We start from the raw sequence: 14,452 nt of genomic DNA, 5'->3' as shown, positions 1-14,452 counted from the left end.
GAGCCTGGGCCTTGGGGGCTGGGGAAGCGCCTGCCCAGCTCCACTCTCCGTCCTGCCTCTGAAGGCTTCTCCCGCGACTACCGCGATGATGTGGCTGAGCGGCTCCTCACCCTCAAGGAAGGCCTCGTGCACCCCGACTCTGCCATCCTCTTTCACACCTGCAACAGCATAGCCCAGGTACCTATGGCGGCAGCCACAAAGGATGGGAGGGCGGCAGTGTCTGGGGCAGAGAGGGGCTCTTGGGCCGTCAGTACCGTCCTGCCACGGGCTCTGCAGGGCGCAGCGACGGGGCACATCGGCAGGTCCCATTCAGAGAATGTGGTGTGGCACCGCCTCTGACCAGCGCTCCCTCTGTCTCCTGGGGCCTACCCTCTGAGGCCCGGCAGCAGGGGCATGGTCAGGAGCTCAGCCGCTGGCTCCGGGGGAGCCAACCCCGGGAGCCCCCGTGCCCTGGCAGTGCTATAGTTCCATTCCGCGTCTGGAAATTGCCTTCAGGGCTTCCGGAGGCTTCCTCTCCTACAGAAGGGAGAAGGGAGCGGGTGCTCAGACAATGGGAGGCAGAGACTGGCCCTGGGCAAATCCAGGTGGAGTGGCAAGTGCGTGTGTGCTTGGGGCCGACGTGGCGGATGTCCAGCCACTGTCGTGCTCGTGGCTCCCGTGTGTGGTTTGTGACCTCCTCTAGCCTGTGTGCTCCTTCTCCACTTTAACCAGCACTCGCTCTGCTGTGCTGAGGACGGGGACGGGTGTCCGGCCCGTGGCTGGGCTGTTGGGGCAGGACGGCTGCCCTCTGCCCTTGACTCTGTGGTCTGGAGCGCTCCAGAGCAGCTCCCCGCCCCAACCGGTTGGGAGCGGCCTCCTGGAGGCTCTCTGACCAGCGGTGGCCGCCTGGGGACCATCCTCCAGGGACCATCCTCCAGGGGCCGGTGTGGGTGCCCTGGACAGGGCAGGGAAGGCTGGAGGAGGGGCGGAAGTGGGGACAGCCCCAGAACCCGGCGGCTGGGTCTGTGTGCAGTGGGCGCTGCTCCCCATCCTCCCACTCTTCTGACACAACCATCCTTCTAGATTATTGCGAAGCGCCTCCCCCCGGAGCAGCTCATCAGCCTCCTGCTGACCATGTTTGAGGGCCTGGGAGACCCCGACAGGAACTGTTCTCGAGCCGCCACGGTCATGGTCAACTGCCTGCTGAAGGAGCGCGGCAACATGCTCCAGGAGAAGGTTGGGGCGGGGCCTGCTGGGGTCCTCCTGCCCCTCCCCCCCGCTGCCCTGCACCCCCCTCTGCCCCTGCTGCCCCTGCTTCCGTGCACACACACTGCTCGGCCCCCTTGCTCTGCGAAAAGGACAGAATTTGGCACAAGTAACTACTGAGAAACTGAGGGGGAGGGAAGGGGAAGGTAGATGCAGGGGTAAGGTGTAGGGAGCCCTGCAGCGAGTGGGCACTGGCTGGGCACTCTGCTCCAGCAGCCGGATAGTCCTGCAGCCTGCTGGCCCAGAGAGGCCGTGCCCAGGACGCTCAGGTGCCACTTGTTCCTTGCTGCCTGCATGTTCACCCTGTCACCCCTGTGTCCTCTTGGTGGGAGGCTGTCCATGTGGTTGTTCCCAAGTGTGCACTGGCAGCAGCTCTGGGTCTGTGCATGTGGCCGGACAGCTGACATGCGTGTGCCTGCACTCAGGGCCTGTAGCTCTGCAGGCCCCAGGAGTCCGGGGACTGCTGGAACGCCTGCCCTGTGACCCCCTGAGAGGCAGACCTGTTTGCCTGGAAAGCATCCAAGCAGAAGAGTGAACTTGGCCTAAGTACACAGCCCTGGGAGGCCTCCCAGAGGTGCAGGAGCAGAGCATTCCACCAGCTCCTGAGCCCCCGGTCCCACAGGCCGACCCCCCACAGGCTGTCACCGCCTCCCGGCAGTACAGAGCTCGGCCTGGTTTGCACCTTACAGAGATGAAATCACACCATCCGTGCCCTTGTGCGGCCTCTCCCAGTGCTCAGGTCACACAGTCCGTCACACACCACTCCTTCCTGCGGGGCATCGTGTTCACTCACCCGCCAGCCTCCGTGGGCATGGGGCAAGCTTGCCGGAGTCCAGATCCTTTGGACACGGTGCATTTCTGTTGGGGACGTACCGGTGGAAGGGCTGGGGCCTGCGGGAGAGGCCCCCGTGTGGCTGTCCCAGGTGGCGCTGCAGGCAGGGGACCGCTCCCCTCCCGCCGGCAGCGGCAGGGTCTGGCGTGCCACGTCATTGCCATGCTTTCTGCTGGGTGTGAGAGGCCAGTTGGTGTTCCTCTGGGAGCTTATGTGGTTTGTACGTGTTGCTGGCTACTCGGCCGTCCTTTGTGAAGACACCAGTGTCCTCGTTTTTTTTTCTGGATTGTCTGTGCTTTTCTTGGTGATGTGTGGAAGTCCTGTGTATCCTGGATAGTTCTCTGCTGGAGGCGCGCACGTGCACACACACACACACGCACACGCATGAGTATGTATGTTATCACAAACACCTTCTCGGGGAGGAATGAACAGGAATTTCCTGACAGGGAAGATGGAAGAGCATTGGGAAGGGCCACGTAGGAAGGGAACTGTGTCTGGTGACCCCTGGAAAGGGAAGGGCACTGAGCAAAGGGCTGTAGCGGGTGTGGAGGTATCGGGTGGGAGGCATCGGCGGTCTGGACTTGGGAGAGGTGTGGCGGGGGAAGGGGACACACCGTGACAGGATTGGCCGGGTGAAGGTTTGGATTTTATTGTTGCATTCGGTGGGGCTCCCCAGGTTGGACTTGAATTGTAGCAAGTGCCCCGGTGGCTCTGTGTGAGTGAAGGGGGTGGACCCGGCTGGAGGCAGTGGGCATGGTGGTCCCGGTGTGTGGATGTAGAGGCCGCACGGTGTTCACCTGTTCATCCCAGGGTGATGCAAGTGATGCCGGGAACATGGGTGTACAGGTGTCTCTCCGTGATCTTGCTTTCTGTTCTTTGGGTAAATATCTGGCATGGAATTTCTGGTGATACGGTAATTCTGTTTTTACCATTTGAGGACCTGCCGTACTGCTTTGCACGGTGGCTGCACTAGTTTGCACTCCCACCAACGGTGCACACGGGTTCCAGTTTCTCCACATCTCTGCCAACACGTGTTACCTGTTTTTCTTTTTTCTAGTGGCCACCCTGCCAGGTGTGAGATGGTACTTCCTAATGGTTTTGACTTCATTTCCCTCACAATTAGCAACGGTGGGCATCTTTTGATGTGCTTGTTGGCCATTTGTACATTTGCTTTGGAGATAATTCTGTTCATGTCCTTTGCCCATTTTAAAATCCTGTTGTTTAATTTTTGTTGTTGTTGGGATGTAGTTCTTTATATATTCTGGATATTAGCGTGGTATCAGATGTATGATTTACAGGTGTTTTTTCCCCAAGTTCCCAGGTTGCCTCTTCACTCTGTTGATTGTGTCCTTTGATGCATAAAAGTTTTGTTTGTCTGTTTTTTAAGAAAGCTCTACACCCAGTGAGGGGCTTGAACTTGTGACCCTGAGCTCAGGAGTCGCATGCTCTACCAACGAGCTGCCCCGTGTACACAGAAGTCTTTGAGTTTGCTATAGTCCTGTATTTTTCTTTTTTCTTCTTCTTTTTTTTTTTTTGAAGATTTTGTTTGAGAGAGAGCACAAGCAGGGGGAGGGGCAGAGGCAGAAGCCGACTCCTCCCTGAGCAGGGATCCCAGACCCTGGGATCATGACCTGAGCTGAAGGCAGATGCTCACCCGACTGAGCTGCTCAGGTGCCACTGTATTTTTGCTTTTGTTGCCTGTTCTTTTATATCCGGGAAATTATTGCCAAATTCAATGTCATGAAGCTTTTTCCTGTTTTTTTGCTCTAGGAGTTTTATAGCTTTGGGTCCCACCCACTCGTGATAGATCCAGGCTCCTCTCCACAGGCGCAACGTACTGAGCTGGCGGGCGGGTGTTCAGGGTGCTGCTTTTTGCACAGTATCCTTTCCAGCTCAGGCTCACAGACATGGCACTCCACACACCTCCCCCAGGGGACTGCATTGCTGACCCAGGTTCACACTTTGAGCGTGTCTGTCTTATGTGTGACGTGGCACGCTGGCATCTTGTACCCACAGATGCCTTGGTGGGCTGTCATTTTCCTTCCTGTCCTGACAGACCTTGGCAGGGGTCCTCTTAGACACACCAGGTCGCCGTTAGACTCTAAATTTCTCTGACATCAAATCAGAAAATGTGGTCCTAGCAAGTGACATGTGACTGGACTGAGCCCTCGACCCCTACAGGCAGCGATCCTCAAATAGAGCACGTTGTGAAACTGAGCAGAGAGGGCGAGACAGGAAGCCACACCGCAGGCTCCTAGCCTCAGCGGTGTCGGAAGCAGGAGCAGGGCCTCTTGGGTTGGAGGGAAGCTGCAGGGAAGCCAAGGAAATGGGACACAGTGGAGTCAAAACGCGCCTACTGCCGTGCAGCGTTGCAGCAGGCTCACCCGGGGCCCAGCAGCTCCGCTCCGAGGCCTGTGCCCAGAAGCAGAGACACATCCACACAAAGACCTGGACGTAGACACTCGCAGCAGCAACCATAATGGCCGAAGAAGGGACACAACGCAAATGCCTGTCGATTAATAAACATAAATGAAACGAGTCGTATCCTTGCAACGAAGTATCATCCAGCAGCCCAGAGCAGGGAAGCACCGGCACACCTACATGTGGATGCACCTTGCAAACGTGGTGCACAATGAAAGAAACGAGTCACCAAAGGCCACACAGTGTGTGAGTCCGTTCGTGTGGCGAGTCCATGGGGTCGGAAGGGGGGCCCGGGGCTCCGGAGGGGTGGCCGATGCAGATGAGGCTGCTTTTGGGGGTGATGCTGCACAACCCTGGGAACACACTGGAGACCACTGACTCGCACGCCTACACGGGCCAACCCTGCAGCAGGGAGTCCTGCTTCCACGGAGCCTCAGGGAAGGGACCACGAGGCAAGAGAGCATAAGGGGCTGCTGCCGGGAGGACAGGCCTTGGGCGGGTAAAGGTGAGCCTGGAACAGTCCAGAAGGTGCAGGGCGTGCAGGCTGAGCCCCACGTGGTGGGCCGTCGGAACGCAGACCCTACCCTGGGCCCCGCCGGTCAGGGAAGCAGGGCGCTGGCCCGCCCCCCCCAAGCTCGGGACCTGCTGCCACGCTCACCGGCCGCACACGCCAGGGCCTGCTTGCTGCTTCGTGAAATACGCCGGAGCGAGGAAAAGGGTAGAGAAGATGGACAACCCCACTGAAACGGTTAGAAACACCTCTGACAAGACAAGTCAGGAGAAAGAGCCACTGTTCCCGAAAGGAAAATGCAAAGTGAGCGAAGGACAAGAAGCAACTTGCTCAGGGTGCCGGCGAGCCCGCCCTGCGGGGACGGGCTGCTGCGGGGACGCGGGCTCCGCACCTGGGCGCAGGGCCTGGGGGAGCCAAGGGGACTCACAGCCACGAGGGCCACCGGGTGCGCGTGGAGGCGCGCATCCAGCCCGCGTGTCCTCGCTGCCAGGGCGCCCCAGGCCGGTTTAGAGGATGTGGTGCTCTGTGGCAGGCCTGTGGCAGCGTGTGACAAGGCACAGGGCATGCAGGGGGACGGGTCCAGGTCAGCAGGAGCAGGACTCTGGCGCCGGGGTGCTAACGCTTCAGCAGCCGGGAGATCAGCCCCCTGGCCCAACTCCAAAGTTGTAGAAGACAAGTGTCCTGGTGTCCCCCTGTCCCGGTGCCGCCCACGCCCTCCCCAGCCGAGATCCACAGCCCTTGTCCCCCACACACGAGATGCGCTACCGCATGAGCAGGCGTGGGCCTGGCCTGGAACGTTCCCTCACCAGAGCTGTGCCCTGCCCTTCTTGCTCCTCCTGCTCCCCCACCCCCACCCCTCAGGTGGGGTCCTCGGCCAGCGCTGCCCTGTCCAGGGGACCGTGTCTCGTCAGCTGTCCTCCCCGCTGTGCAGCCTCGACAGTAGGGGCTCCCCGTGCTGGGCCATAGTCCCTCGCCGTGGGCCCGGGGCCTGTAGCGACGAGGCGGTGCCCACAAGGGGGCCTGCCTGCCGTGCTGGGCCAGTGGGCCCCCGACTGGCTGTGGAGCCAGGCCCTTGGCTTGGGTGGGCCCGGAGGGGCACCGGCTGCCTGCAGCTCCGCTCTGTCTGCCCCCTCCTGATGGCCCCCGGCTTCTGGGACCGTCCAAGGACCTGCGTCCCCTTCCCCGCGCTCCCTGTCCTGGGGTGGCGCTCACCGCTCGCCTGGCGAAGGGCGGCCGTGTCTGGGCAGCAGGCGGCTGTGTTGCCCTTCCTGGCGGAGAGGGCCCGGCAGGCGCAGTTGGGCCTCCGTATGCACCCGCAGCCTCCTCCTGTGCCCCCCTGCGCCCCAGGCGCCTGTGCTCTGCTGGTGCGGGAAGGGCTCCCAGTGTGTGTGTGCGCGTGTGCGTGCCCGGCCTGACCTCCGTGGCTCCCCGCCCTCAGGTGCCTGAGATCGTGAGCGTGCTTCGCTCCAAGCTGCAGGAGACGCGAGAGGAGTACGTCCTGCAGGCCGCCCAGCGCAGCGTGCACCTCCTGGCGTCCCAGCACTGTGCCGCGGTGGTCACCAGCCTCCTGGGCAGCCCCCTGCCCTTTGACAGGTATCTGGCACCTGCGGGCTGCGCGGGGTCCGCCTGCCCCCAGCCCCTCCTGCACTCTGTGTCCCAGCTTGGCCCCTGCGGGGCACCTGCCACCATCTGGAGCAACCCGTCCTCGAGCTGGAAGGGTCCCTCCGCCTGAGGCCCGCGCCCTGGCTTTTGCTGTCTGCCTGTTGGGAGGGCCCCGAGCTGCGTGCTCCCCCGGGCCCGGCCCCGCTGTCGGCGCCTCTGCTTGTGCGCGCACCTCCCCTTGACTCGCGTCCGCTCTGCTTGTGCGGAGGCGCTCGGAGGCAGGAGCCCGTCCCCCACGGGGCGCCCTCGGCCCTCGCGCCTCTCTCCGTCCTGCCCCTGCCGGCCTTTCTTTGTCCGCCTGTCCTTCCGGCGTGAAGGCCACGTCGTGCCTCTGCTGCGGCGAGGCGGGCGTCCAGCCCCATCTGGGACTTCTGTCTCCCCTCTTCCTTCTGGATCCTCATTCTTGTCTCTTTCTAGCTCGACACGGCCTTTTTTAGGAGTTTGTTTTCCCCAAAATGAGTTCTGAAGTCCTGCGCGGTTTCTGGTCTTCCAGCAGCTGCCCCGAGAGGGACCCGTGCGCACAGAGCCCGGCTCTCGGGGTGCTGGACCTCTGCACGTGGGGCCCCCTCCACGCCCACATTGACCAGGAGGGTCTGGTGGTGGCCACCAGCTCTCCGGGCCGTGGCCGCGCCTCCCACGCTTGGCTCTTCGTGCTTTGGCTTCTCTGTTCGTGGAGGCCGTGCCCTGTGCCCCGAGCTCCAAACCCAGAAATGTTGCTGCTGCCCGACAGCTGTCCCCAGACACGCGTTGTGCTCGGTGTTGAGCTCCGATGACACAATCCGCGTAAACACAGTCATGGGGCGTTTCCTTCTGCCCCCTCTACGTGGCCCTGCCCGTCATCGGGCCGCACGGCTCATTCCCGCGCTGTGGCGCCAGGGCAGCCCTGGCCAGGTCCGGCCCACCACGTGTTGTGCACAACCTGTGAGCTCAGGGTGGGTTGGTTTTTTTCTTAAGATTTTATTTATTCACGAGACACAGAGAGGCAGAGACCCAGGCAGAGGGAGAAGCAGGCTCCCTGCGGGGAGCCCGATGCGGGACTTGATCCCAGGACCCGGGGTCACGCCCTGAGCCGGAGGCAGACGCTCAATCCCTGAGCCACCCTGGGATCCCCTCCAGGGTGGGTTTTAATCTCACAAGTAGCTGGCAAAGAAAGCCAGAGGCTAGTTCATGACTGTGAAAATCACATGAAATTAAAATTTGTCCAGAAGCAAAGTTATCAGAACACGACATGGCCCTTCGCTGCCGCGTCGGTGCCGTGGGTGTTTGGTCCACGAGGCCACGTGCCGAGAGTGAGCTGTTCCCTGCCCTGGGTGCAGGTGCAGGCTCCCCGGTGTCCCCGCCCCCACGTGGCACAGCTCACCTCCTGGTGGGCACACGCATTGTCCCTCGTGGTGGCATCTGGTCCCTTCTGCCTGCGGCCCATCTTCCGGCATTTCCTCGGAGAGGGTGTGCAGACTCTCCTTTTGGGATCTGAAGGTGCGTTCACCTGGCAGGAGTCGAGCTCGTCGAGGGTTCAGCGTGCGGGAGGAGGCACGTCCCGCCCCCCCCCCCCCCCCCGCCAGGCAGCCGTGGCCTTGCTGCCCCCCGTGCTGAGCACTGTCCGTCCTCTGCTTCTGGGACGCCTGCTGTCCTGTCTCTGCTCAGCCCCAGGGCACTTCTCCCGTCGCCGGCCCACGGTTGTGCGTGGAGGCGGCCCCCACGCCTCCTGCCCCCCGCCCGCGTCCTGTCCCATGCCGCCTGCGGGGCTGTGGCTGCCCTCTCAGCCGCGTCTCGGGGCTCGGGGTTCGTTGCTGCCAGCTCAGCTCGCCATCTGTTTGCAGATCCCCGGGCCGAGGCTGGGGTCCCCCCCCCCGCAGCGGGGGAGGTCTGGCGGCGCGTCTGGGGCCCGGGGGTGACCGTCCTTCCGTCCCGCTGCAGCCACACCTGCACCCTGTGGCGGGCGCTGGCCGTGGAGCCCAGCCTCACCACCCAGGTCCTGGGGCTGCTCCTGGAGAAGCTGAGCAAGGACGTCCCGTTCAAGGAGACCCGGGCCTTCCTTCTGAGCAGCTCTCCGGGCCGCGTGGCCACACTGCTGCCCCTCGCGGTGAGTGGGGCCCCGGGGCTGCCCGCCCGGCCTGCTCCCCACTCCCGGAGGCCGGGGAGGGGCTGTGGGGCTGCTGGCGGGAGGACCCACAGGTGGCCTGGGTGCCCCCCTCGGGCGCCTGGCAGCCGGGGGGGGGGCCCTGGCTCATAAAGGCCTCGCAGCTGTTGGCCCCAAGGGAAGCCCCCATCCCGCGGGAAGGCGAGGCCACGGCGTCGGCACAGCGGCTGCTGGAGCTGCTTCCCCCTTTTCACTGCTGTGGAATCAAGAGCAGATGGTCGGGGGCCTGTCCCAAGGGGGGCCACCCTGCCCCCGCGCCTGCCAGGGACCCAGCGAGGCCGCGGCTCCCGCCCCCAGGAGCCAGATCTCTGCGCACGTGGGGTGCCCCAGGGCGCTTCGGGCGAGTTGGGGGCGGGCCCGGCCTTCATGCGGCCTCGCGAGGGTCCGAGGGTCCCGCAGAGCCCAGCCTGACGTGCCCCCCCCGCCCCCAGGCCACGTGTGCACTGTGCGAGGTCATGAGCGCGCCGGCGTCCGGGCCCGCGGTGCTCGAGCTCTACCCGCAGCTGTTCGCGGCGCTCCTGCTGCGCATCAGCTGCACCGTGGGCGTCGCGCTGCCCCGGAACCTGCAGGCCAAGGAGAGGAAGGGTGCGGGCTCTGCTGTGGCCCCGAGGAGCCTGGAGCCCTGCAGGTAAGCGGGTCCTCGCCTCCCGCCCCAGCACGGTTGCAGGAGCGTGTGCGTGTGTGCGAGCACACGCGTGTCTGGCTCCCTGGCCGTGAGGGACAGGACGGGAAGGCTGGGCCGGGCACTGGGGCCTTGGCTCAGCGTCTCGGGTGTGCCTGGGGAGCTGGTGCTGGCCTCGGGTCACACGTCGGTGCTGGGGATGCAGCCTCCCTGCCTGAGCCCCTCCCGTCCTCTGGTGGGTCTGGGATGGGACCGTGGGGCGGAGGCAGCTGCCAGCCTGTGGGGTGGCCTGTGGGGGTGGTGCGGGACACTCGGCTGTGCCACCTTCACAAGATGGAGTGGAGGGGCGGGCTTGGGGTGCGGGTGGGGCCTGGGGCTCCTGGTCCCTGCCCCGTCTACACCCCATGGGGCGCCGTCCTCGGGCGCACTGTGCCTCCCAGGTCAGACCCCCTCCCCCTCAGCTCTGCTAGGGCTTTGGGATTCTCGCTGTGGGGCCATGCGGCCGTGGGGCAGGAGACTAGGACGGCGGGCGCAGCTGCGTGCGGGGAGCGCTCGGCAGCCTGGCGTCGGCCCCGTGGTGGCAGGGACTCCGGCAGCCCGGTGTCGGCCACTGGAGCCCGAGGGACCCCTGGGGGGACAGGAGCACGTCAGCCCGCCTCCCCCCGGGGCTGCTCCACCGCAGGAGCCTTGGCCGCTCAGGGAGGGGCCGTGTGCCAGCGGCTGCCGGGTTGTGCCCGGAGCAGGCGGTAAGGGATTGGCGAGACCCCCCCCCCCGGAACCAGCCCCGGCCTGGCACGCGGGGACCGCACTCCGTGGCCTGTGAGCTCTGGGGCCTGTGGGTCCCGAGCCCCCGCGGCCCCTGGGCCAGGGCAGGTGCAGAGCCGGCTCCAGGCAGGGGCCCATGGGCCAGGCACGCAGACTGCTCTCCCGGCCACGCCCGGGACGGGTCTGGGCAGCAGGTGGACAGGCCGGGAGGCGCCCTTCCCCGACTGCATGTGCCTCAGCCAAGGCTGCGCCTCGCGGGACTCGTGGTGGTGGCTCAAGGGGTGCCCTCCGCAGCCGCCTGGGTCGGAGGACGAGCACCCGCCCCCCGCAGCGTGGCAGGAGCCTACTGGAGGATCCGTCCCCCCCAGCTGTTGCCTGAGTCGTGGGGAAGTGCGCCGCCCCGGGTGGGTGTCCACCTTTGGGCCAGGGGTTCCCAGGGGCACATGCCTGCTGGCCAGGGCAGGGCGTGAGCGCCAGGTGGCCACTTGCCGGGGAGGGGTGCTCCTACGCGGTTCTGAGAGCCTGGGGGAGCACTGCTTGGGCTCCGGCTCTGGTACGAGGCCCTGCAGGTGCCAGATGCATGCCTGCGCCCCCCTACACCCAGGACGGGGGCCCTGCCCCTGCTGCCTGCCTGCCACTGACCGACCCGAGCTGGGCACGAGGCCGTTGCTCAACCCCAGGTGGCCCCAGCCCCTCCTGCCAGGGACATGCGACAGCCAAGCACCACAGGGCCGAGCCGCGGGCACGGCCACCCCTGCCATCCCACCCGGGGCTGAGCTTGTAGCCACTGCAGCTCCGGCCACAGCCTGGCCTCGGCAGGGAGGGGTCCCTGCCACCATGGAGCCCCACCTGCCATCCCTTCCCCGGGACCGGGCTCCCCCGGGTGGGCTGCACACGGGTGACAGCGGGGCCTTCTGCAGTACAGGAACTGGCTGCGCGGGGCCACTTCTCGGGTCCCTGGCGGACCCTGCTCCACGCAGCCCGCTGACCTTGGGTCCCCTCTGCCACTTGTCCAAGAGCCCCGCACGAGACTCTGACCTGACTTTAGTTTCACTTTCAATAACTGTCTCTTTTTTTCATTTCTTAATTAAATGAAGGTTTTCAAGGCAAGTGAAAAACCCTGAAGGCTGTTACCCTAACGGTGCTGGAGGGCTTGGGGACGCTGCCTGCAGAGCCCCCACCTGCCCGTCACAGGGACAGGCGGCCACAAGCACTAACAGCCTCCCTGAGCTGAGGGTCCAGAGCACCCTCGAGGTGCCCAGCGGAGGGGAGGGCCCACGGGCCTCCCTGGAGGGTGCCGCTGGCAGGGCCCAGGCCCTGCAGCCCAGGGACATCTCTCCCAAGAGCAGGAGTCTGTGCAGGGGTGTGGGGCACCAAGGTGAGGGGCGCTCCAGGCCCCCCGCCCCCAGATCCATCCCCATGTGTCCCACAGCTCCGCAGCCGATGCTCTGCAGGCCATGCTGCTTCGGGGCGGCAATGAGGACGTGGTGCAGCGCATGGAGCTGGAGGGAGGCTGGCAGCTGCTCAGGACGTCGGCGGGGCATGAGGAGGGGGTCACTCGGCTGGCCAGGTTCTGTGCAGGCTACCCCAGGGGAACGTGGGAGCCGGCGGGCCCAGTGGGAACCCCCCACCCTGGGCGGCTGTGCGCTTCCGGCAGGCCTCCCATGGAGCAGGATGGGGAGGCGGGAGCCCGAGGCCCGGCACTCACGCTGGGGCCCCCTCCCTAGCGCCATGGCCAAGTTTGCCGGCCCCCGGCTGCCCCTGGTGATGAAGGCGCTCGTGTGCACGCAGAGCAGCGTGTACGAAATCCAGCGGGTCACGTCCACGGGCTTCCTGGCTGAGGTAGGAGCTGCCTGCTCCGGGGGGCCCGGGGGCGCCCTGCCCCGCTCCTGCTTGGTGCTGCCGGGCGCAGGGCCCATCAGGCCAGGCCCAGGGACGGGAGGCCTGAGCTGGGCAGTCTGCGGGGCCCTCGGGGGGCGGGCGGGCCGCTGGCCAGGGCCCCAAGCCTCCCTGGTCGCTGCTCCATGGCTGACGCTGCCAAAACCTGCCCCGAGGGTGGCAGGGTCAGGACCTTGGAGGGAACAGGCCTCGGCCGTCCACTCCTCACAGCGAGTCTGGCCGGGGGCGCCCAGCGGTGCAGTGGCAGGAAGTGGGCACTGCCGCCGGGAGGTGGCCTGGACGGGGTGGGGGCGGGGGGGCACAGGTGCTCACAGCGGGTCCGCCTCCAGCTGCTCAACAGCAACGTGGTCAACGACCTCATGCTCCTGGAGTCGCTGCTGGACAACCTGGCGGCCCGGCAGAAGGACACCTGTGCCAGCGTGCGGCGGCTGGTGCTGCGAGGCCTGGCCAACGTGGCCTCCGGCTCCCCGGATAAGGTGAGTGGGTGTGGGAGGGAGAGCGGGGTGGGGGCCGGCCCCGTGCCCTGCTGCTGAGTGCGGGGCCTCCCCAGGTGCGGGCGCATGGCCCCCAGCTCCTGACGGCTGTCATCGGCGGCCTGGACGACAGGGACGACCCTCACAGCCTGGTGGCCCTGGAGGCCATGGTGGGCCTGGCGAGGCTGCTGGACCTGGTGGAGCCCCAGGACTTGCACCCGGTGCTGCTACACGTGGCCATCCGGATCCGGCCCTTCTTCGACAGTGTAGGTGGGGCGTGGGGGCCTCCCCCGCCCAGGCGCCCCGCCCCCTGCTGACCCTCTGCTGGCACCATCTCCCCACCCCACCCCCGAGGGGCCTTCTTGCCAGCCTGTCAGTCCACGACGCCGGGACGCCCCCAAGCCCCGCGCTGGTGACCCCCCCTCCCCGCCCCTCATCAGGAGAAGATGGAGCTCCGCTCTGCGTCCATCCGCCTCTTCGGGCATCTCAACAAGGCCTGCGGGGGGCGCTGTGAGGACGTGTTCCTGGAGCAGGTGGTGGGCGGGCTGGTGCCCCTGCTGCTGCACCTGCAGGACCCCCAAGGCCCCGTGACCAGCGTGAGTGGGCCGCCGGGGAGGGCGGGCGGGCCTGGCTCTGGGCGGGGGCTCAGCGTGCTGTCCCGCAGGCCTGCAGGTTTGCGCTGCGCATGTGCGGCCCCAACCTGCAGTGCGACGAGCTGGCGACCGCCCTCCAGAAGCACCTGCAGGAGGGGCGGGGCCTACACTTCGGGGAGTTCCTCAACACCACCTGCAAGCTCCTGGTGAGAGGGCGGCGCGGCGGGGGGGGGGGGGGGGGGCCGGGGGGGGGGCACGGGCGGGACTCAGGGCCCCCCGCTGCCCCCGCTCCCGCAGATGCACCACTTCCCCGAGCTGCTGGGCCGCCTGGTGAGCACCGGCCTCTTCTACTTCAAGAGCAGCTGGGAGGACGTCCGCGCCGCCGCCCCCATGCTCACGGGTGAGCCCCGCCCCCGCGCGCGGCCCCGCCCCCAGCCCGGCCTTCCCTGACCCCCCCCCCCGCCCCCCAGGGTTCCTGGTGCTGCACGTGGAGCCGGAGCAGCGGCCACAGGTGGACCTGGAGCAGCTGACTGCAGGTGAGCCGGTCAGGCCCCCGCCCCCAACCTGTCGGCCTGCGCGGGGCCTCACTGACCTGTGGGCACCAGGGGGGACTAAGTGATTTTCCTGGATTTCAAGGATTTTTCCCCTGTCACTGGTGACCTCATCGTCTCTAGTAATTCACGGAAACTTCTTAACTGTTCCAAAAGAGCTTAAAAAACACTAAAAAAGGAAAAACTATCTTTCCGTTGGCTCCCAGGCGCTCCCGGCAGAGGCCTGTCTTAGGAGAGTGGTGGGCAGGTGGCCCCGCGCGGGGTGGGGGTGCACCATGGGGTCCTGGCCCCCCAGGCTCGGTGGACGGGGAAGGGGAGGGGCCGGCCTGGCGGGGCCTGTGGGCGGGGTGTCCCTGGGGGGCCCGGCGGACCCCTGGCAGCGGCTCCCTGCCCCCAGCCCTCCAGCTCCTCCTCAAGGACCCGGCCCCCCTGGTGCGCATGAAGGCTGCAGAGACTCTGGGCCGCCTGGTGAAGTTCGCCTGAGGCCCCCCTGCAGCGCCACCCGCCACCCCTGCGAGCAGTCACCGCGGGTCTGCGCCTGAACCACCCCACCCCACCCCCGCCCGGAGAGCCCCATGGCACCCCCTGCCGGAGGAGCCAGGGGCTGAACACCTGCCCTTCTGGAGGGGGCTGCCGGAGGCCAAGCGCGGGCCGGGGAGCAAGTGGTTGTACCCCCCCTTCCCAATAAAGCCACTGGCTCCTCAGACGGCGTGGGAGTGTGAGGTCACAGTCTCTCCT

At 66.1% G+C, this 14,452-nt stretch overlaps 1 protein-coding gene across 9 annotated transcripts in view; it reads left to right on the top strand.

Annotated features, from left to right (window-relative positions):
* The window catches only part of MROH1 (maestro heat like repeat family member 1), a 67,173-nt gene extending 52,750 nt beyond the window's left edge, over window positions 1-14,423 (top strand). For 7 of the 9 annotated variants that reach the window (XM_041768694.1, XM_041768698.1, XM_041768699.1 and 4 more), the window contains 14 exons: window positions 65-177; window positions 1,063-1,215; window positions 6,448-6,602; window positions 8,589-8,754; window positions 9,243-9,439; window positions 11,631-11,768; window positions 11,926-12,040; window positions 12,427-12,573; window positions 12,648-12,836; window positions 13,011-13,166; window positions 13,243-13,369; window positions 13,461-13,563; window positions 13,634-13,699; window positions 14,112-14,423. In XM_041768694.1, the coding sequence (XP_041624628.1) occupies window positions 65-177; window positions 1,063-1,215; window positions 6,448-6,602; window positions 8,589-8,754; window positions 9,243-9,439; window positions 11,631-11,768; window positions 11,926-12,040; window positions 12,427-12,573; window positions 12,648-12,836; window positions 13,011-13,166; window positions 13,243-13,369; window positions 13,461-13,563; window positions 13,634-13,699; window positions 14,112-14,256 (1,970 nt within the window). In that variant the 3' untranslated portion in view covers window positions 14,257-14,423. Of the gene's footprint in view, window positions 1-64; window positions 178-1,062; window positions 1,216-6,447; window positions 6,603-8,588; window positions 8,755-9,242; window positions 9,440-11,630; window positions 11,769-11,925; window positions 12,041-12,426; window positions 12,574-12,647; window positions 12,837-13,010; window positions 13,167-13,234; window positions 13,370-13,460; window positions 13,564-13,633; window positions 13,700-14,111 lie in introns of all 9 variants that reach the window. The other 2 variants (XM_041768703.1, XM_041768702.1) reach the window with 1 other exon arrangement.
* Window positions 14,424-14,452: the final 29 nt, after the last annotated feature.

Source organism: Vulpes lagopus, chromosome 9 (genome assembly GCF_018345385.1).
Source record: "Vulpes lagopus strain Blue_001 chromosome 9, ASM1834538v1, whole genome shotgun sequence".
Classification (NCBI taxonomy): Eukaryota; Metazoa; Chordata; class Mammalia; order Carnivora; family Canidae; genus Vulpes; species Vulpes lagopus.
This window is presented reverse-complemented; position numbering and strand designations above follow the sequence as displayed.